The sequence below is a fragment of the Cannabis sativa genome, chromosome 5 (assembly GCF_029168945.1).
Source record: "Cannabis sativa cultivar Pink pepper isolate KNU-18-1 chromosome 5, ASM2916894v1, whole genome shotgun sequence".
Classification (NCBI taxonomy): Eukaryota; Viridiplantae; Streptophyta; class Magnoliopsida; order Rosales; family Cannabaceae; genus Cannabis; species Cannabis sativa.
The window spans coordinates 5,920,038-5,944,029 of NC_083605.1; the positions used below are offsets into that span (position 1 = coordinate 5,920,038).

A 23,992-nucleotide genomic window follows, 5' to 3' on the forward strand; every position below is an offset into this window, starting at 1 on the left:
ACCGTGATAAGTTGAATTTCTACGGACCATATTTTGTTAATCGTTTTAATTGATTTTGGTACAATGTAATCTTATATTTCAAGAAGGATGATTGGAAGATTGAAAAGTTTTACTGTAGAACTAGTTATTCTACAACAAGTGGTTTAAATCCCTTCCAGAGTTGTGGGGGAAGAAGGGAATGCTTGGTTGTAATCGTTGAGCAAAGATTAGAGAATCTTGAGGATGAATTAGGGATGGATTGATTTGTAAAGTTTAATGCAATTATTGATTGTGAAAGAAAGATGGTAACTCTTGGACCTGAAGGCGAGGATTCATTCGTGTTCGTGGGCAAGGTTCAAGAGTCCTGAATTTCATTAATTTCAGCATTTAAGGCAAGAGATTTAATGTGGAAAGGATGCATCAGTTTCTTAACTAGTAAGGTATATATTATGAAGAATACCTATGGGACCAGAATACGTTCCAGTGGTCTGAGAATTTCTGAATGTCTTTTCAGGGAAATTACTAGAGTTACTATTAAATGGGAGATTGACTTTGATATAGATCTGGTACTTGGGCAAAGTTATATCTTAAACTTCGTAACAAATGGTATTTGAGATGGTTGAAAGTTCAGTTATGCTGGATGTTGGATTTGAAGTTGCTGGACTGTGTATCCCATCCTGGAGTACGTTAGTTTTATTTATGAAGAGAAAGAATGAAACTTTACAAAAGTGTATTGATCGTTGAAAATTAAATAAACTCATGATGAAGAGTAAGTATTCCTTTGTCAAGAATAGAAAAGGTGATGATTAATTTTAGGGAAGTACCATCTTCTCTGAGATCGGTCTTCGATCTGGTTTTTACCAGTTGAAGATTTAAGAGAAGGGTATTTCCAAAGCAATTTTTCGTACTTGATGACTTTGTAAATGTTATCATTAAGGATATTCTGATTTCCTCCAATTCAAAGAAGGAATTTTAGAGGTATTATTGAATGGTATTGTAATATTTTAGGAGGTTAAACTTTATGCTAACTGCTGGAAATGCAAATTGCCGACTCTAGGTAGATTTCTTAGAGCATGAAATGGATATAGATAGTACCTTGAAAGGCTCGACAAGGATTAAAGCAGTTTAGAGTCGACCTCAATCCAAGTTTACAACTGAGGATAGAGGTTTTCTGGAATTAATAGAATGCTACAGATTATTTGTTGAGGGAAGTTTACACTTTCAGTGGAATTAGGTCGAAAGAATTGAAACAAAGGTCAACCATCGAAACAATGTTAACATTGTTAGTTAGTGAGGAGATAATGTGGTATGTCGTGACACTTCTAAACAAGAACTAGATCGTATTTTTTTTACACAGTATAGGAGAGTTGTTGCTTAACTACTTAGACCAATTGAAGGAGTATGAGCAATGGTATTTCAGTTATGATATTGAATTGGCAATAATCGTTTTGCACTGAAAGTGGGGCACATTATCTGTATGGTGAGAATGTGAAGTCTATATAGAACACAAAAGCCAGAAATATTGTTTCTTTTGGGAGGATTTAGATAATAGGCAATAGAAATGCTGAGTCGATCGAAATTTAATGGTGTGATTACATACTACTTTGGGAAGTAAATTAGTAGTGAAAATTTTAAACCGAAAAGATCTTACCAAGGGTTACTGGAAATGTAACCAGAATAAGAATTGAGATCGTGATTGGAGAATTTGTTAATATTACATTGTAGTGCAATTTGTTGGAAAGAAATGAAATGGCCAGCAAAGTGACTCCGAACTTTAGAAGCACGAGAAGAGGTCTGGCACCAGCTTGACAAGGACTTTTGGTTTTGTTTGAAGGAAATTTTATGAATTAAACCAACTTGGTGTATCAGTCCGATAAGGATACTGAATGGAAGGTTCTAAATGAGTTTTCATGTAGTAACAGTTATTAGAGTACTGTTAATGTGATACTAATGCAGTTTAAAGATTCAAGTTTCTGTATTACTTATATAATGGATGGAAGAACCGTGCTAATCCAAAGTGTAGAGATATTACATTTCAAGTTAGGAATCCTATCTTTCTTTAGGTGGTCCCAATGAAGGGAAATGCAAAATTGAGAAGAAAGGGAAGTAAGTCCCAAGTTAATCGGTTTGTGTGAGTTTCTAGAAAGGGTAGGTCGGGTAGCTTATCAGCTAGCCATACTCCTTGTTTTATCTGATGTTTACAACATATACTTCGATGTTACCTTAGTGATCCATATACAGAGCTGTGAAAATATTGAATTTCAAGCAGATTTGTCATACAAGGAACAAACGGTATATATTTTTTTTTTGAATTGAAAAGAGAAAGTGTTGCGGAACCAAGACTGTATTATTAGTTATAATGTTGTGGAAGAACGCTAATAGTGAAAAGCGATGTAGGACTTGAAGCCGCTATGGCAAGAGCTATATCCCGAGTTGTTTGAGTAAATTTCGAGGACGAAATTTCTATAAGGAGGGGATAGTTGTAATATCCCGAAAATTTTATTGATATTTATTTGGCCATATTTTATTAAATATGTAGTTATGTGGATATTAGAGTAAGATTATAATCTTACTTAAGCTAATTACGAGTTAATTAATGGAATTTTAGTAAATGAATAAATAAAGCGTAATTGATTAATTACGGAGATTTTATTGGAATATGTGGGTATCATAGATACCATAATTTGAATAAAATATTTTCGGGCTTGGCAACTGTGGAACTTGACGGAGTGGCCAAAAATGTCACGAAAATTAAGTTATATTGAACTGGGTTTATACCGGATGAGGTTAAAATGTTGAATAGGGGATTATATCGGGAAAGTTAGAAATGACTAAAATAACCCTAGGTTTTATTTTTACTTAAGTGTATGGTGGAAGGCCAAATGGTCATTTTAATGGGTAGATTGTTATGTTTGTCTTTAGTGAGTTTCTGAAATTTGAAATTAAGTTTAATGTTAGGTTTATATATTTATTTATTTATTTATTTTAGTTAGGAATTAGAATATAACTTAAAAAAAAAAAAAGAAAGAAGATAATTTTAGATTATTACATAACATCTCTCTCTCCTTCTTCTTCTCCTTCGAAGCTCTAGAACCCAGCTGAACCATGGGATTTTTCTTCTCAATTCAACCATTTCTAGTTGAATTAGCTAAAACTAAGAGCTGTTCAAGTGTTGAGGTAAGTTCATCATCTTTTCTCTTTAATTTCTAGGGTTTTTAGGTTGAATTTTCTTGGGTTTTATTTGAATTCAGGGCTGTAAGTTTAAATTGAATTCAAAGCATGATTTCTAAGTTGGATTCAAGATTGTTTAAGTTTGAATTTGACTATTCTAGGGCTGTTAGGTCTTAAATTGAGTGAATTGAGTTTATGAACTAAAATTTCACTCAACTATGGTGAATTTATTATCGTGATGTGTTACTGTGTTTTGAAGGTTTGAATATGTTGTATTTGTGATATTGAGTTGGTCTGGAGCTGTTGGGAAGGTGTGGTTGAGTTTTGGTTTGAGTTTGGGGGAGAAAACTCAAGATTGTAACCCAGCCAGAACCGGTCGACCGGTTGGTTCTGGTGTAGCAGAACCGGTCGACCGGTTTAGGCAGCAGGGGGACTTTTTCAATTTTTGTTTCAGGGCCGGTTTTAGGACTCAGGGTGATTTCCGTATTCGGGATAGATTGTTTAAGAGTTGTAAAACTTATTTTGGAGCTAATGGAAGATAGGGTTTACCGATTATGGGAATTAGGGTTATTCCCGGAATGATTAATTTAAGTTATTTATTGAATGTTGTTGTCGTGCATAGGACCCGAGATCGTCAAGCTTTGATTCCACCTAGGTCAGCATGTACGCTAAATTTCTGGACTGAGGTAAGAAAAGTATGAAATATTGTATAAGGTTAATATTACGATTATTACAATATCGATTAAGGTTGAAATTTCGGTATATGTTGTTACGATCTTATCTTAATCAAGGTTAATGTTATGTATTGGTTGTGACTCGATTATGATCGAGGGAAGTATTATGAAACGATTATTATCGTTTGACTCGATTATGATCGAGGGAAGTATTATGAAACGATTATTATCGTTTGACTCGATTATGATCGAGGGAAGTATTATGAAACGATTATTATCGTTTGACTCGATTATGATCGAGGGAAGTATTATGAAACGATTATTATCGTTTGGCTCGATTATGATCGAGTAAAAGAAACGGTTATTACCGTTATGAGTAATTACTCTTGAAACCGCGGATAGGTTTCTTACTTATCGTTTGTTGTATCGGACAACGATAGTGACATATATAGCTCGTGGTTAACGAGTGGTAGGGGTACTTTATGAAGTACCTAAATTATGTGGATATGAAGTTGTGGAACGATCAAGCGTGTTATTATGTGATGAGTTGTGATTGAATACATTTTGTTAAGATATGATTGAATAAATGTTATATAGCTTATGAAATTCGCCATTTTTATTACAGTCTCAGTGGCTTAGGGATGTAAGAAAACAGGTTTGTAATGATGTATGATCGGAGTGCTTTATAAAGTACTGAAATTGTGTGGATATGCTAATGTGTGAACTAGGGTGCTTTATAAAGCATTGGAAATGAATGTTTATGATAATGCATGATTAAGGTGTTTAATGAAATGCTGAGATTGTTGATTATGTATAGCTATAAATACTCTTAATGTTGTAATGAGTTTGCTTATATAGACGTTGAATTGTAAATATACGTTGAAAGAGTGCAATCTACTGGTATGAATAATCTGTTGAAATGAAATCTACTATCACTTTTCCATAATTATCCTTTGTCTAATAGCTTTTCTTGCTGAGTCACTATGACTCACGGGTGCTTCATGATGCAGGTAGGAAGATTAGCGGTACTGTTTGGCCACGAGTCAGAGGTCTCCCAGCAGTGTACATATCAGCCGTGGGGTCTTGGCTTCTGGGAAGCAGGATCAAATTCTTTTCTATGTTTGGAAATGTAATCTATTGTAAAAGAATATTTTTATCTTAAAAACAGGGGATCCCTATATTACGACAGTATTTTAAATGAGTCTTTATTTTGAATTTAATTAAAGATTTAAATTAAACCACACTTTCCAAAAAAAAATTTATAGATTAGTGATAATAAGTTTATTTTTTTTAAAAAGCACACACTCGTGGCGTCCCTGAGGTTTAGGGCGTTACAGTCTTCCTCCTGTCATGGGGGTTGGATATGGTTTAATGTTTGTCATATCTAGGCGCTTCAATAAATTGGTTACATACTTTCCTTGTGATAGGTACATTCATGTTTCATCTCTGAAAACCTCTATTCCTAAAAAGAAGTTCAAAGCTCCAAGATCTTTCAGTGCAAACACTTTGTGTAATCTAGAAATGAAGCTACTCAATTGAAGGTCATTGTTCCCTGTGATGACTATGTCATCAACATAAATGAGAACCATTATAACAAACCTTGGTATCTTTATTAGGAACAGAGAAGTGTCTGCTCTTGAGTTGACAAAATTTCACTTGAGCAATGTTTGTTTCAGTTGTTCATACCAGGCTCGAGGAGCCTATTTTAGCCCGTACAAAGATTTCTCAAGCTTACAAACATAGTGTGGCTTTTCTTTATTTTCAAAACCTTGAGGTTGCTCCATATAAACATCCTCTTCAAGCTTGCCATTCAAAAAGGCATTGTTGATGTCGAGTTGTCTTACATCCCAACCATTTGTCACTGTTATGGTAAGAACAACCCTGATTGTTGAGGCTTTGACAACAGGGCTAAAGGTTTCGCAAAATTCAAGACCATGTTTTTGATTAAAACCTTTAGCAACAAGTCTTTCCTTGATCCTTTAGAAATTGGCATATGCATTAAGCTTTTTCTTTGAACACCCACTTGTTTCCAACAATATTCATGTCTGCTCTTCTAGGAACAAGTATCCATGTCTTATTTTTTATCAGGACAAAGAACTCCTCAGACATGGCTCTATTCCATCCTTTATGTAAGAGAGCCTCCAAGACAGAACTAGTTTCTAATGTGTTATGATGCCTTTTTGTCTATGTTGAATACATTTTGGGTTTAAAGGTTCCAACCTTAGACCTGGTTATCATGTGATCACCTGTTTGAGGAACCAGTTCAGGCACACGAGCTTGTTGTTCAGAAGTAATATCCTCTTATGTGCCTATTGTCTCTTGATCAATTGTACTCGTTTGAGCAAAGTCCAAATAAAAGTCATTAGTGAGATATACCTGATTTGTGGGTGAAAAACTTGGCCTCGCAGATGGTGGATATGCTTAAGTTGGCTCTGAATGATCTGCATCAGTAGAAGTTGAGTGGTTGAGAATGTCAAATTGTTTATCTATCTGTGGTGAGTTGTAATTTGAAGTAGGTTGGTGTATGGGAAGAGAAAACCAGGAGCTTCAAGACGACACACTTCTATTTATAGTTATTTATAGGAAACCTAATACAAATAGAAATTCCCTTTCATTGAAAATGACATGTCTAGATATATAGAGTCTCCCGTTAGAACTTAAGCATTTGTACCCTTTATGCAATTAATGATACCAAAAATTCACACATTTAATGGAGTGAAACAAAATTTATGGCTTTGTATTACGAAAATTATGAACCATACGCAATTGCACGTAATCAAGTAGTAAACTCACACAGGTGAGGTCGAACCACAGGGAATTAGATTGAGTACCACTAGAATAAATTTATGATTCTATTTGAAAAATCAATAGTTTTTATGATTAAAAACAGAATAATAATTCAAGAAACTCAAGTAGACAGATAAAGATTAATCAAGATGAGAAAATAAGGAAGAAAATCCTGTTGATTTGTTTACCCAATTGTTAATGCCTAACTGCTATCCTTTTTCTTGATGTGAATGACAGATTATACAATTTAACCTAACTCTTTTAAGATCTTTTAAGTTCTAAATCACATGTTCTCTAATTAATCTCTTAATTATAATCACATGTAATCAGCCTTAAGCAATAATCTAAGTGTCACATAGGTCATGCAAATACTTTCGTTTCACATAAAGCCTAGATTTATCCAATTTTATCATTCTCAATTCTCACTTTTTCAGATTTTGAATTGAGATCATAGAACATGTAGAAGGTGATCAAGCTTACACATGAAATTAAACACAAATATAGATAATTTCACAAATCAAGATTAAAGGAATGGCAATTGACATTAACTAGGCAAAACTTTAAACAACATTCATCATCTTCCCCAATTGGGAATTTAGTTCATGAAAATAAAATTAACATCCATGATTAAATCTAGAACAGAAATAGACATAAAGAAATTAAAGAGTTGAAGAAAGAAACTAGATGGTGATTTAGCTCCGGATCATCAAGATAGCTTCCTCTCCTCCTTCATTCACTTTTCGGTGCTGAATTTTGATGCCTTTCATCATCTAAATCGAGTCCCTTATATAAGAATTAGGGTTGTGCCTCTAATTGGAAAATTATCGGATTTAGGTCAAAAATCTCGTGTTTCGTATCTGGTCGCGACCATAGGCAAAAATGGAAAAACATGCATTCTGCCAATCCACCCAAGTCACGACCATAGTCGCGACCAGAGAAAAGGGTCGCGACTAGGCCTTGTCATGGTCGCGACTACTGATACATTTCTGGCAGCTTCGGCAGATTTTCACCAAATTGTCCCGTCTTTTCGCCAATTGACTAAATTTGAACTACAATGCACCGGAAACCTGAAACAAGGAAAATCAAGCATAAAACTACTCCAAAAAGGCTACCATAACTGAGAAAATGCTTATTAATGTGACCCGGGACTTAGGCTAAAAATAGCCTAACACTTTGATAGGGTCTTAGATAGGGTAACAAGCTGAACTAAATATTTTTAAGAAGTTGTAATCATGTTTCCTACTAAGCAAATTTTTAATGGGAAATTTGCCTCCAAGAGCAGGTGTTGGAAGTATATTAATCAAGTAGATAGAGGTCTGAAAGGCATCACGCCAATATTTTAAGGGCATGTGTACTTAAGCAAGGAGTGTTTAGCCCATTTCCACAATGTGCCTACGCTTTCTTTCACCACGGGCATTTTTGTCTGTAGTATGGGGGCATGAGTGTTGAAAGACAATTTCATGTTTAACAACTAAGTTGCTAAATGATTAGTATTCTCCCCCCCCCCCCCGCCCAATTAGTTTATTTTCTTAATCTTCCTATCAAATTGATTTCCCACCATGTTTTTGAACTGGGAAAATGCAACTAAGGCATCTGACTTAGCTTTGAGAGGGCATATCCAAGTATGTTTACTAAAATCATCTACAAAATGAATATAGTATCAAAGATTTGCATTGGGTATCATAGGGTCAGGACCAAAGATCTGTATGAATCACATCAAGCACTCTAGTGGCTTTGTTGTCAGAAATTTGAAATGTTAAAGCATGGAATTTTCCATATTGCCAAGCTTCACAAAATAAAAGATTTTCATTGGCTAAAACTTTTACAATTGCATTTTTTAAGACTTAACTCAAGACCTTAGAAGAAGGATGGCCTAATCTTCTATGCCAGAAGTCTTTGGTAGACACATGACTCGAATTAACACAAGACATTAACTGAGGAACAGACACAACTAAAGCAGAAGAGAGACTAAAACATAAATTGAAAGACTCAGGACTATTGTTTGCTGAACCAGAGTTTGGAAATTTTAAATTGCAGGATTTGGTTGAACCTTCTAGCTGATACAGACCATCTTTAAGCTTCCCCTGCATCACCACCATCTTTGTTTCCATGTCATTCACAAAACACACATAAAAAAAGAACTCAACAAACATTTTTGTAGCAGTTAATTTGAAAATACTAATTAAGTTCTTTGCAATTTTTAGAACATGTAAAACATCATTCAGTCGCAACTTATTACCACATTCAGATTGTAAAATGCTTGAGCCAACGTGAGAAATGTAAATATGATAACCATCACCAACTGTTAATTTTTCCTTACCATTGTAAATAGTTTTGTTGATCATGTTATCATGATTTGAGGTGAGATGATTACTAGCCCCAGAATCAGCATACCAGTCTTCATGATCCACAACTTTTAGTGTGGCAATGTAAGCACTTGGATATCCTTCTTTTCATTGCTTGATTTTTTGGTGCTTCCAGGTAAAGATCCCATAAACGATTCATCATATTTATTATAGCAAAAGGTAGTAGAATGACCACAATGCCCACAAACTTGGAAAGTTAATTTGGGGTTTCTTCCACCCTACCTTTACGTTTGCTAGAGCTTCCTTCTCTATCACCTGCACTTTGATTGTGATAGTGTGAGCCTCTACACACAACCATAGTTGTTGTTAAAGTTGACCACTCAAAATTTGAGATAAGGTGAGTCTTTGGGTATGGATCTCCTAAAAGTGTCAAACTATCAGCCCAGGATCTCTTTTGTTGAAGATACTCAACCATTGAAGTACTTCTCTTACGAATGGTTTGGATTTATGTTTGAGTGTCATCCATTTGGCACAAGAATGAGCACCATAAAAATTTCTTAGGGCTACGCAGAGTGCTCTTAATGTTGTGCAGCCCATCACTTTAGTTGTGATTGCCTCTGTCATGGAGCCATAAAGTCACCTCATTTACAATTGATCACAGATAATCCATCTTTTATATTCTAGATTCAGTACAGGTCCCAAATCTAAGATGTTTGGTTCCATTCACATAGCCTTCCAGTTGATGTCCTCTTATGATTGTTAAGATGATATTCCTCCAGAGTGTATAGTTGTTCCTATCAATTTTAATGGGGAAGGGTTGTGTAAGAGTGTTACCGAATGGTGCATTACTGAAATTGGCAAATTCAATTTGGAACTCTAATTGAGAGTTGTCATTAGTGACTTGAGGGGAGCTAAGATGAGCAAAGGTTCATTGGTCTACACCATTTCCTTCATCATGTTGTTGATTTCCTCCGTGTGGAGTCTGGCTCATTGCTAACATGGCATAGGTTTAGCACGAGCTCTAATACTAAGAAATAATACAAGAAATAATTAATTGAGAAAGCTCAGCTCAAATCATAGTTGAGAGAGAACAAATTCATTTATAGGCAATGATTACAAGATGATTACAACAGAAAGAAATTGACAGATGGCATAGTACAATCATTGGAAAAAATAAAATGCATAACAAAGTGGAAAGGTGCCAAAAGGTGAAGCAAAAAATAGAATCTTCTGTGAAATTTCTATGCATAAATACCTTTAGTGACTAATCCTCTGCATTACTCATCTAAGCATATCTTAACATACACCCAATCTATAATCGAACAACCAAATTGCAAGGCATGATCCAACACAAGGTGGTTGATATTATTAATTTTTTTTTGTAACAATATATTAAATATACGTGTTGCCCCAAGGTTTTTTAATATACGTGACAGTCTCAGCATGGGACACGTGGCAAACCAAGACCCATTATTCGGAGATGAATAAAATATTTAACCAGATCCCTTCTAAAGGAACTAATAACTAAGTTTAAGGGTAAGCTCCCAGACATGAGAAAACAGCCCTGCTTCCTCTCTGGGAGGTGAAGGGCGTATGAACCCCTACAGACTAGCGAAACTGGAGATGAACGGCCACCTCGCATTTAATGCAGCATGGGGAAAGCGTCTGGGAACACCCATAAAAGGACATGTCAGACGTCATAAACCCGTCTTTTAGTGATTACAGGATAATTAAGGGTGCAAGTGATAGCTCCATTATGAAGAATCACATCAATCAAGAAAGGATGAAGGCTAATCTCACCTAAAGCCTAGACAGCCTACTACGTGCATGCCCTATTTTATATATTTTGGAAACCTGTGCATGCCCATGGATGGCACTTAAAGACAATTAAGACCTTTCTTCTTCCTACCAATCGCTATAAATATCCCTCAGCAAAATTTATGAGGGGATCAAAAAAAGAACACAAAAAATATTCTCTGTAAGAAACACCCACCTATTAATAATAAAGACTCGTGGACTACGACCCATTAATGCCCGAACCACATAAAAATATATGCATTGACTCTCCCTAAGCTATCATTATTACATTAAATATTTGGTTGCCAAAAATCTCGATCAACAATATATATTTACATTAAAATATCAGTGGATTAATATACACAAACAAGCAGCTAAGACTAGTATGCAATAGAGTAATCTTAAAGGGAATCCATGGTGCTTAGCACCTTCATGAGGTGTTATATTAATACTGGTGCAGTTCAATATAAGACCTTTTCTCATAGTGATGTTGGTGCGTGATGGTGTCTAATAAAAATATTCATATGTAACACATATAGAGACTCTAACATAATGATTTTTTTTCTTCTGGATTTTCTCTCCAGAGCAATTCCACAACATGTACTCCATTTGGGGTGCTTGTTGAAGTTGTTAAAGCATTGGAGCAGGTGGTGGACTTAAGGATTTTAAAAGCAACGTTGCTATTGCATGTCAGGTAAGGTGTGGTGGCGATTGTGGAGTAGTGGTAATTGTGGTGTGGTGATGATGGTGGATGAAGAAGACTAAGAGGAAGGAGAAGAGGTTACTAGTTTAAGAAAAAGAAATTGAAATTTTTATTTTTTTATTTTATAATATTTTTAAATATTATTTTTTTATATATATTTAAATAAATAAAATTATGGACCAACAAAAATATGTCTTGTATTTTATCAAAAAAAAAATATATGTCTTGTATATATGTGTATAGTATACAAGTGTATATGTGGACAATGAGACAATTCACGCTTACAACTAATTGAGGAAACTAGAAGCACATTAAATAACAAAAACATAATCAAACTAAGGTTTGTTTAGCAGACTATATAAGGAGTCATGTTGCATTAAACAAGAAGAATGTGGTTGAATAAATTTTTATATGTACTAATTATGTATTATTTATTACATAAAAAAGTAGTTTGTATTTGTACGTATTATAATATTTAGAAATGTTTCGAGGCCAGGGTTCAGAGTTGGGGACCGATCAGGGGGCTGAGGGCTGGGGTCCAAGGTTGGGGTTTGATTTGAGGTTCAAATTTTGGGGCATGGGTCCAAGGCTGGGTGGTTCTGGGGTCTGGGGTTCGGGTCTGAGTCCAGGGTTAGGGTTCACATCCGAGATCGAGCCTACGCCGGGGATCGGTATGGGGCAGGGTGGGGTCAGGGTAGAGGTCATATATATGGTAAATTTAGTATAATTTAATTTATATATCCTAATACAAATTATTAATACCAAATATTATATTGTATTAAAATAATATTATACAATATAATACAACTCAACACAATACAATAGAATATAATACAGTACAACACTATCAAACTAAACCTTAAGAACATTGTTATTGGGCACCAGTGGTGCTTAGCACCTTCTAGATGTGTCGTCTTGCAATTGGCTAGTGATACTCCTTAAGAGTTATTACATTAAATTATATGGGACTCGATACTTAGTTAGACCAATAGCAATATTAACACGTAAGAGGGTGCTAGACACCAATGATATTTTTTATCATTTCTCAAACCTTAATGTATTAGGGAAAAAAAAAACTATACTTGATGTATATCCACATTTATAAATGGGGTTTAGCTTTTCTAAGTCCCATTAAAGAATATTTTCGTTAGATATTAAAAGTTAACTGCATAAACAATGGTCAATATTAATTGGTATCTAGTAAGGTCAAATAAGAATTTGACCAAAAGTATACTTTTACAACGTATGGTCCTATTTTAGTCCTCTAGAATAATTTGTTTCCAAAAATAGCTCTCTAATATGTTCTCAACAATCATTTTATTTTATTCTTTTTCCTGTTTGTTTCGTTATAATTTTAGCATATCTGAAATAATGTATGATCAAAAGTTGGATGGATGAGACCAAAATGTGTTACAGAATTCAATGATTTTGATATTGTGAATGAAAGAAGAAGAAGAAGATTAGATGGAGCTAAGTAATAAGTCACCAAATAGGTTGAACAACTTACCGTTTAATACATGCATTGAATTACCTCCTCAGGTAAACTCCCAAGGGTTTTGGAAGAAGCAGAATCAAGATAATGGGTTGCTTAAAAATTCATTGCCAGAGCTGGAATTGCAGATAGTCATGATATTCTGCATGTCCCACTCCTTCCATTTCCTCTTCAAGCGTCTTGGAATTCCCAAGCTATCTTCTGATATTCTGGTATCTAACTAATATATACATCTCTATAAAATAATCAATTATATGTTTAATCACATACAAAATCTATTGAAACATACACACTTTCTTACATATTTTCAGGAGAAACTATCAAATAAAGGCCCTAATTAAAACTTCTTTCTTATCTTCTCAATTTAAAAACAAATGTCAAAATATTTTTTTTTATGTTCAATGTAGTTACAAGATTATTATTTTGTAAAATTTTGAAATTTTTTGAATAATTTATTGTGCTGAAAATAGGTTTAAAAATTTTTTTAACACAGGGTAATCTAAAATATTAATAACTCTATTCTCCAAAAAAAAAATATCCAAATTTAAGATTGTAACTATAAAGAATCTCGTTAGTAAAAACAAACAAATAAATAAAATATTGCTGCATGTGTTTTCATACCCAAAAGTCATTTATAAATAATTATAATTATATAAATATATATTTGTATATATATAAAGGTGTAAATTTGTGAGACATTAATTTGTTATAGTTAATATACAACCTCCGGCCTAAAAAAATTGTTATATAATTTTTCCAAGGGCAAAAGTAATTCTACTTAGCAACTCATATAAAATTATAATCTAGATTAGTTGATATAATATCATACATATATCTATAGATAACTTTTCACAAATTCTAATGAAATTCCAAATTATTTAAGGTGCCAAAACTTATTTGTTTGTAGTACAACCGTGTTTTTTAGATATTAAGAGCATGTTTGGTATTGTTTTTTGTTATTTGTTTTCAAAAAATTATTTTTAAAAAAGAACAAAAACTAGTTTTTGAAGTTTTTAAAAACAAGTCATGTTTAGTTAGTGTTTTTTAAAAACAATATTGACCAAAAGTGAATTGATTTTTAAAACAGAAAATAATATTTTGTTGTTTTCAAAATTCTTGTTTTTAGTAACATTGTTTTCTGAAAACTGTTTTCAAAAAACAACGCCAAACAAGCTAATTAAATTGTTTTCCAAAAACAATTTTCAATTTTAAATACAAAAAGCAGTTATTTAGTTATGATGTCAAATATGCAGTAAATTATTCATAATTTTTCAAACATGTGGGATTTTTTCATTGATCAGGAATAATGATAATAATATTGATTAATTATGGTTTGCATGAATGCAGACTGGTTTGGTTCTGGGATTTGTACTAATAGACAAACATGGAAACCCAAGAGACGAGACTCTATTCACTCCAACTGGTCAACAAATCCTTGCCACTTTATCAATGTTTGGTTATGCTCTATTCCTTTTCACCATTGGTGTCAAAATGAACATTGGACTAGTTACAAAGTCAGGAACAAAGACTGTCACAATTGGTGTTGCCACACTTTTTGTCCCATTTTTGTGTGGATTAATAACCAAAGAATTCATAGCACAACACCTAACACTTCCAGATAAGAACAAACTCTCTTTTGTTTTCGTAACACAATGTCTTGTCCCATTTCCTGTCATTTCTAATCTCATATCAGATCTCAATCTTCTCAACTCAGAAATTGGTCGTTTGTCTATGTCTTCAGCCATGGTTAGTGACACCATCAGTTTCTTTCTCACAGCTTCTTTTCTCATGATTAGAGTTTCAATGGATTCTTTAAGAAAAGCCATTATAGACACTTCAGCAACAATGGCATTCATTCTAGTCTCTGCTTTTGTAATTAGGCCTTTAATGTTTTTCATCATTAGAAAAACACCTGAAGGAAGGCCTGTTAAGGATATTTATGTCTACACCATTATTGCCTTGGCTTTACTCTCTTGTCTTATTTCAGACTTACTTGATCAACAAATTTTCATGGGGCCTTATGTTTTGGGATTATTGGCTATACCAGATGGACCCCCTTTAGGATCTGCTATTGTTGCTAAGCTTGATTGCTTTGTCACTGGAGTTTTTGTCCCACTTTTTGTTAGCACATCTGTGTTGAGAGTCGATTTGAGAAAATTTGTGTTTGATAATCTCATGACAACTAACATAATCCTTGTTATGGTCACTAACATAGCCAAATTCGTTGCCTGCTATATAGCTTGCTTTATCTATGACATGCCAAGGCTCGATTCTTGGGTACTATCTTTCATTATGACTACTCAAGGCACTGTTCAAATAGGCCTCTACACCTCATTTAGAGATACTGATGTAAGTGTTGCTATTATGATGTACCATATTACTTTTGATAGTTTTACTAACAATGGGTAATTATCAAATGCAGAGTATATCTGAATCGGTTTACAATTTACTTGTAATAAGTATCTTATGTTTAGCCATAATAGTACCACTTTCAGTGAAGTTTCTCTACGATCCATCTAGAAAATATGCAGGGTATCAGAAGAGGAACATCATGCACTTGAAACCCGATTCGGAGTTTCGAGTACTTGTCTGCATTCACAGGCCTGATGACATTCCAGCCATGATTAATTTGCTTGATGCTTCATGCCCAACTAAAGAAGCTCCCATTGGTGTTTATGTTCTTCACCTAATTGAGCTTATAGGAAGAGCTTCTCCAATTTTTATCTCACACCAAGTTCAAAAGAAGGCTCTTTCACAAGTCTCATACTCTCATAATGTGATCCTTTCTTTTAAGCTCTTTGAGAATAGCAATTGGGATGCTGTACAAGTGAATGTGTTCACAGCAGTTTCTCCTCGGAAGTTAATGTATGAGGACATTTGCATTATGGCCTTAGACAAGCTCACCTCTCTTATGATCTTACCCTTTCATCGAAAATGGTCACCAGATGGACATGTTGAATTGGATGATGGCATGTTAAGGGCCTTGAACAACAGCGTGCTCGAAAGGGCTCCATGTTCAGTTGGGATTCTCGTGACTAGGTCGAATTCAGGACGAGCGGGACCCTTGCTTTCATCACAAGATACTTATAGGTACTCGGTTGCTATGGTGTTCTTGGGTGGCAAAGATGATAGGGACGCATTAACTTATGCAAAGCGCATGGCGATGGGTTCGAGTGTGAGGCTTCATGTGATCCATCTTATTGGCCCGGATGAGGAAGAAGTTGATGAGGATAAGAAGTGGGATATCATTCTGGATGCTGAGTTGTTGAAAGATTTTAAATACAGAAATTTGAATTCAGCTCAATACATTGATTATGTTCAAGAGGTTGTGAATGATGGGACTGAAATGGCTTCTGTTGTAAGAGGTTTAGTTGATGAGTTTGATCTTGTCATAACTGGGAGATGTCACAGCAGAGGCAGCCGCCAAATTTCAGGTCTTGACATTGGATGGACCGAGTTTCCAGAGCTAGGAATCATCGGAGACTTGCTTGCCTCCATGGATATTCATGGCAAAGCTTCTGTACTGGTGATTCAACAACAAGAAATAGAAACTGATTAACAAGTTTATACTTTATAAGCTGTTCTTTTATTATTAGCTCTCCATGCATAGACCATTTGCTCTTGCTCTACTGCTCTCCACATTTTGGCCTAAAGCTGGCTCTGTAGTCTCTACATCTTTCCCAGTTGTAAATTAGTGCAACATGCATGTTTTTCTGTAGAAAGATTAAATAGCTCCACATATCTAATCATGGGAATTGGTTTGCATTAATGCTAATAAGTGAGAAGAATTTGTACTTTGTAAATCATCAATCTTTGTTTTCAAATGTTCTTTAAAATCCAATGTGTATAATCAATCAACAATGATTGACCCAGCTATATTTCTTTATTTATTTTCTAAGTAACCTTGGGTGTACATGAAATCTTAACCACCCAAATTTAACAATGTGGTTTTTTGAGGTTTATTGTTAGCATTAGTACTTTCTATTACATTGCAAAACTGAGATTATCCCAGGAAAAATTTTATCAACTGAAGAACAGATAATAACAAAACTTCGGCTCAACTGAAGGGACAAAATTGCTGAGTACCTAATTAGCATTAGGGAAAAAGAGTTTCCAAAAACTTTATAGTATCTATAACATTATTGACATTGTTGTTATCTGTATCCTACCCTTTGGACGAAAACTACTAGCCGTCCGCGTATGAATGTTGTCTCACTGAACTCCAAGTCAACTAAGTACGCTTGAACAAAAATGTTGCGAGAAACAGATCCAGCATCTCTGTAACGAGTTTTTTGTTATGTTTGAAAATCCCCGTCTTGAAGTGTTTTTTTCTCTATCATGAAGTAGCATAGCGGTTATTTAGCACATACTTCACAACTTCATAGAATGAAATCACAATACCAACAGAAGGACCTGCGCGTCCAACACGAGGACCAACACCGGTAAAAAGTCCTTTCATCCCTCCAACCCTGTCCAAATTAACAAAATGCATCAGTCAATTGAGAGAGATGTTCACCAGACACCTAATAAATAGAAATTTCATTTCCACTTAACACCCACTATACTATAGATCACCATTATGAAACGGAGAAACATTTGAATTTTTATTGGCTAATGATTCAGAACATAGCAGTGACATGAATCTGATTTCTTCCAAATTTATGATTTCATAGTGAAGATACTTGTTTATAAATTAAGAAAAAAATACCTCCAAACTTCCTTTAGTGTTCGTGTGGTTGTCATTTGCAATGCCCTGACTGGATCCTTCTGTGAATTTGAAAGGGGAATACAAAACAGTAAATGAGAAAAGGTGGCAAAGTTAAACAATATTTGTCAATGGAAGCCTTACTATCAAGTCATCAGATTCTAACTGAATGGGATAAAGAATGAACCTCAATCTGTTTTCGGGTTTTCGCAACATCTAGTGGACATGTAGCAGCAGCAGCAAGACTTCCTGCCACAAACCCGGCAGAAAAATTTGCACCCAGTACACTTGCAACGCTGGTATCATCACCAACTAGACAAAGAAGTTTTCTCCTGATCTGTACATAGAGAAGGTGGGGAAAATGTTAACTACCAAAACAAGCAGCAAAAACAAAACCTAAATAATAATTAGAAAAATAAACTCACGGGCTCAAGGGTAGACCAACAGATAGCGGAGAAGGGAACATCACGTGCAAGCTGTGCTCCCATGCCTGTCCAGAGGACACGGTAGCCTTTCACTGTAACAAGAAAGCTACATCAATCATAAAAGTGGACACATAATTTGCTGCTTCCTCAAACATAGGTAATCCTAATCCTAATACTTCTGCTGTGAAAAACAGTTTACACGATGAATGTTACCACTGTAGAAAATTGACTTACAGTTTTCTTGCATATTATTTGTGGTTTTGACATGAGATAGAATCTCAAATAAAGTCTTCCAGACGCCAGGAGGCTTCACGCCACATTGAGTCACCTTAGAAGCCTATTCATCAAACAAAGTGGTGAATAAAATAAGCAAAGAGATCCGCAAAAGTCAATAATCAAAGACAATAACTGGAGAGAGATCTCTTGCACATGAAAATACAAAATATAGACCAGAATAAACAATAACCATAACAGAGGCATCAAAATCAGGTTTACCTGCATGCGTGTTCTTGCAAGCTCAATAGGATAGCAAGTTGCACAAGCCAATGAGCGAGCCAATGATCCAGCCACTAAAGGGACATAAGGAGTCATGATTGGTGCATTCTGGATGCTAAGTACCTCTAACCAATTTCGAAATATGTCATAACAAGGCAGGTAGATCCCAACCTGATTAACCAAAGATAAACAAGAATCTTGTATCAAGATCACAAAGCATACAAGCATGTACAGTTTACAATGGCAGATACAAAGAAAATGTAATAACAACCAGTTAACAAGCAATTATAGAACTTACTGTTGGTACAGCCAGCGCAAGACCAGCATTTGTGCCTCTCCAAAGTCTTGAAAATCCTTCCTGCAATATAAATCCAATAAAAATACATCCCAAAATAAAACTGAATGCAAAACCCAGTAAACTAAATAGGAACTTATAAACAGATAGACAGCCTTAACATAAATATTAAACATCAAGTGTAGATTTTTTTTAATCCATAAACCAAATGAATCATATCATACAATTCATACCACAATGGAAATCAAATATCGTCTTTCCTCTGTTTTGAAATATACATTTACATGGAGTCATGCACTTCACCCCAGAACCACACACACTCATTGGCAGTATACAAACAAATCTAAAGCAATGTAAATCAGTAGCCGAAAAGACAATTAACGCAGTTTAGAGTCCAACAATATTTTAACAATCAGGCTAACCCTTTTTCACATCATACAATCCATACCACAATGGAAATCGATATCATCTTTCCTCTGTTTTGAAAGATACATTTACATGGAGTCATGGACTTCACCCCAGACCACACACACTCATTGGCAGTATATAAACAAATCTAAAGCAATGTAAATCAGTGCCCAAAGACAATTAATGCAGTTTAGAGTCCAACAATATTTTAGAACAATCAGGCTAACCCTTTTTCACATGAATATATAAGGACCAACTTTAAAATTGGAACAGCGTGAGAGAAAGAAAATACCAAGGCTAAGATTGGAACAGGAGAAAATACCAACCTGTCGAATGATTTTGTTAAAGACATCTAGTGTTCCTTTATATCGAAAACAATGTGGAGGGCATATTGATACAGTACCATGGACACCCGCATGTGCACATGATGGTGAACACCTTAAATCTGCAAACATCTGCAAACCATAAGATAAAACAAAGTTAATAGATACAGATACCGGTAGAGGATATAAGAACTCATGAGCACCAACTAGTAGAATCATACGAAATTGCTTGAGCATATACGAGCCATAGAACCTATAAGCTAGTTCATAATAAGAAATCTCCATGGCACTGGCTTAATAGAAGTTAAAAACCATACTACATAACCTCGACTAGTTCAGCTATAATGGTTAACATAAGATTGTACACAACAGAAATCCATTGAGAATTACATTCATACCATGCTTGGGCCAAAAAAAGCCATCCGACTTGTGATATTACTTAATGGGTGAGAATAGGCAACCCCAGCTGCCTGAGCTTGCAGCCTTGTCTGGAAAATATGAGGTGGGAATGTTCATCAGTTCAATTTATAGAACTCACAAGTAGTTAGATTAAACATTGATCATAATCTAATCAAAAAACATAAAGATGTACACTATATACAATTTCAAGCACTATATAAATGAAGGTGTTATAGTTAACTAAACAAAAAACCATAACTTTAAACAAATTTCCCTAATTACAAAATAACCCTCATTCAGTTTTGCCAGAGAACTTGATCAAACAAAGGAACATGTTACATACCTTGACAACATCAAGAGGGTTTACAATAATGGCGGAAAGGAAGGCAGCACCAGCTGCAGAGAGAGCTCGCTCGGCAATACCCAGTTTCCAATCAGACACGGTTGTGGAGTTGGGAAGCTTGGTAGCCGAAAACCCAGCCGCATCATCTCTCTCCAAAAAGGTCGATTCAGAATGAATTTCCACATTAGGGATTTGCTCAGCAGTTATCCATGGATTATTATTATTATTATGAGTCTCCTCTAATTCCACCATCTTCTAGTATCCTCTCTCTGAAATTGGGATCAAAAAGTTGGAATTTTTTTATGTAAAGAACAAAAAAAAACTTTATTTTTTTTATAAAACAAATAATCAAAACACTTTCCCGATTCCTTGGAGGAAAAAAAAAGACTTACCAGGAAGAAAGAAGGAGAAGACGAAGAAGAGAGTAAGGAAAGGGAAAGAACCTAAAGAGGTGTATGTGTGTGTGTTGTCGCATACAATACAACTGTGAGAAATGAGTTAATTTGAGGGTTAAACCTAATTGTTTTTCTTTTTTAGATTATAAAATTATTTCTTTGGTCCCAAGCAAATGAAAACTAGTGGAGGAGAACTCTCTTCTGTTGTTCAAATATTGAACCCTAAAAAAAACACAATATTATTTATTTATGGGAAAATCCTAAAAATTTATGGTTATGTAGATAAGTCTTTAATTTTGAAAATTACTGATAAAAGTCCACAAGGTCATGTGTTTTGTAAGTATGGTAGTTCTTTTTTCTAACTGATCTATTAGATGTTAATTTTTTATTAGTCCGCATCGTAATTTTAGTTAAAGATAATTTAAACTTTCTAAAAATTTCAAATTAATTTTTAGTTTTTAAGTAAATATGACTGTATCTCGAATAATCGTTAATAAAAGTGACGAAGTATTCATAAACACCTCGAGTTTAAATATTGATAGATTCATTCATACACATTAGTGTGAATAAGCTCAAGTTTTCTTTTTTTTTGACTCTATTGCATTTTACAGAAAAGATCTTTTAGCCATTTTTCTTTCTAAATAAGACTCGTATATCGGAAGAGTTTCAACTTTTATTTTCCTTATAGGACCTTTCTTTGTTAATCAGTTAATTCTGTCTAAGCCAATATGGCCTAAACGTAGATGTCATAGATACGTTTCATCATCATTTGAAACTTTTTGCCTTTTATTTTGTTGAGGCAATGCTACTGTAAACAATTTATTATTTAAAATTAATTGCTCACTACGATTGGCCACATAAAGTCTAGAAATTTTTACACTAAAAATACAAAAGGCTAACTTTATTACATATATACTACAACACGGTAAAAGCAACTTTTATACACTTTAAGTTTATTTTATTACACTTTTACCACTTGCACACACAATCTCTATTTCATTTCATTTCAGCCATTATTGAAGTAGGAAGAAATTACTCGAGATAACAATGGCAGACGAAGAGACCTCCGCCATAACCCCTCCGTCTTCAAACACAGTCTCAGATCAAGACTCAACAATGGAGGCTCCGGCGAATGAGTCCCTAGAATCGACCACCACAAAGAAGCCGAGCAGCCAAGCCACATTCAGTATATGGCCACCGAGCCAGCGCACTCGAGACGCCGTGGTGAACCGTCTCATTGAGACCCTTTCCACCCCTTCCGTTCTCTCTAATCGCTACGGTACCACTCCTCCCGAAGAATCCTCCTACACCGCCCGCATCATTGAAGAGGAGGCCTTTTCATCCGCCGCTAGCTCCGCTTCTGCCTCCGAGGATGATGGCATTCAGATTCTCCAGGTTTACTCCAAGGAGGTCAGTAAGCGAATGCTTGATGTCGTCAAAGCTAGGGCTGCCGCCTCCTCCTCCTCTGCTGATGGTGCTTCACAGCCCGAAACTGGGGGTTCCGTTGATTCGAATGTTGAGAATAACGAGGCATCTTCTTGATCTGTCTATCTCTAGTGATTCTGAGCTTTTATTTTACAATCCAATGCATATTAGGTTCTTCTTCTTATAAGTTCTAGGGGTTTTTTTTTTTGTTTATTTTCATTGATTGTTCTTTGTCAGATATTGGTTAAATTGGAGTTGAATTTCAGGAGTTTCCCTTGTGCAGAGCTGTTATAATCAAAAGTGTTGTTTTGTGTTTGACCTTTAATTATGCTTTTGCTATAATTACTTGTTCTAGATTATATTGAATTTGGAAAAAATGATGCTCATATTAGCTGAAATAATGAAATTTAGGAGTATCTTCTTTGAAATTTAGAATATGATAACAAATTGATTGATTGTGTCTTGTTGATAAGTACTAACAAAATTTGATGTTCAAGTTCAGCTCCTGATGATCTCAGAAACTATTGGAATTATCCATGGTTTTAAAGTCCTGCTATTAATATGCAACTATTTGCACAAAACTTACTATGTATAACTACTATTTTTTAGTCCCCATCAAATTAAATTCTTGCATAATATATAAACTATCATGAAACGATAATGCAACTATAAGGCAACTATTTGCACTTGCATACAGTTGTTTTGTAGTTTTATTATAGTTTTGCTACTGGCATATGTTATTTCACTATAAAATTAATATGCAACTATTTGCACAAAATTTACTATGTATAACTACTATTTCTTAGTCCCCATCAAATTAAATTCTTGCATAATATGTAAACTATCATAAAACGATAATGCAACTATTAGGCAACTATTTGCACTTGCATACAGTTGTTTTGTAGTTTTGTTATAGTTTTGCTACTTGCATATGTTATTTCACTATAAAATTAATATGCAACTATTTGCACAAAACTTACTATGTATAACTACTATTTCTTAGTCCCCATCAAATTAAATTCTTGCATAATATATAAACTATCATAAAACGATAATGCAACTATAAGGCAACCAAAACAAAAAATAAATCAAAATGCAACTGTATATAACGTAGATGTATTATTCATGAGGTTTTTTTTTAAAATTTTTCACATCATACATTGTTTTGGATTTAGTGGGAGCTCCAAATCTGTTTGTTACAGATCTACATTTCATGAATATAGATTTCGATATTAGAGGGAGTTATTTTGATCGAATAAAATAGAAAACAAATGTGTAATTTCAGTTTCTTCACAGTTTTTCTGATTTTTTTTTCGTCATTTTCAGTTTAGATCATTGCAGGTATTCTTTTCCAATTGATTTTGCCAGAATTAATAGTTGTATTTTTCTCGTTTTGGTTTCATTTTGGTTGTTTTGCGGTTTTGAAACGAGCGCGTATTTTCATCTTCATGGTTCGCTCTGTACAGCTGAAGGCTTAGTGCATGTGGTATTTTTGTAAATATTTGTATGTGGACTGTATAAATGTTTAATGGGCCGGCCCAAAGTATTTTTGTAATTTTTTTTCCTTTTTTGTATTTTTTTGTTTTTTTCCCTAAAGTCTATTTCTCTGTTTTGCAGAACAAATTAGCGTTCCAAATATGGAAATAATAATCTCATTATTAATAAACTTTAACGGATTTTGCCAACACACTTGGCAGACACTTGTGCTCCATTGCCCACTCTTATGGTCACATTTCCATCAGCCAGTTCTTTTGACAAATCAAGTATTTACATTGAAGAATAAATATTATTAGTGGCTCCAAAATCAACAATCCATAAGGATTTATTATCTTCCATTAAATTAGCTTCAAGAATAAATAAATCGAATTTA

At 34.5% G+C, this 23,992-nt stretch overlaps 3 protein-coding genes across 3 annotated transcripts; 2 read left to right on the forward strand and 1 right to left on the reverse strand.

The window, feature by feature from the left end:
* Positions 1 to 12,647: 12,647 nt before the first annotated feature.
* Positions 12,648 to 16,742, forward strand: LOC115717498 (cation/H(+) antiporter 4-like). Its single transcript, XM_061115321.1, has 3 exons — positions 12,648 to 13,121; positions 14,257 to 15,258; positions 15,332 to 16,742. Exons 1-3 carry the CDS (start codon positions 12,882 to 12,884, stop codon positions 16,466 to 16,468), a joined length of 2,379 nt encoding a protein of 792 aa, XP_060971304.1. The 5' UTR covers positions 12,648 to 12,881; the 3' UTR covers positions 16,469 to 16,742.
* A 10-nt stretch (positions 16,743 to 16,752) lies between these two features.
* On the reverse strand, positions 16,753 to 20,842 carry LOC115717228 (mitochondrial carrier protein MTM1). The gene is made up of 11 exons (XM_030646199.2): positions 20,695 to 20,842; positions 20,303 to 20,571; positions 19,959 to 20,048; positions 19,564 to 19,692; positions 18,833 to 18,892; positions 18,535 to 18,705; positions 18,274 to 18,376; positions 18,040 to 18,131; positions 17,802 to 17,951; positions 17,618 to 17,676; positions 16,753 to 17,378 (listed from the first exon to the last, which is right to left on the reverse strand). Exons 2-11 carry the CDS (start codon positions 20,552 to 20,554, stop codon positions 17,246 to 17,248), a joined length of 1,239 nt encoding a protein of 412 aa, XP_030502059.1. The 5' UTR covers positions 20,555 to 20,571; positions 20,695 to 20,842; the 3' UTR covers positions 16,753 to 17,245.
* Positions 20,843 to 21,562: 720 nt separating this feature from the next.
* Positions 21,563 to 22,447, forward strand: LOC115700331 (MFP1 attachment factor 1-like). The gene has a single exon (XM_061115322.1). The coding sequence runs from the start codon at positions 21,745 to 21,747 to the stop codon at positions 22,237 to 22,239; it is 495 nt and encodes a 164-aa protein (XP_060971305.1). The 5' UTR covers positions 21,563 to 21,744; the 3' UTR covers positions 22,240 to 22,447.
* Positions 22,448 to 23,992: the final 1,545 nt, after the last annotated feature.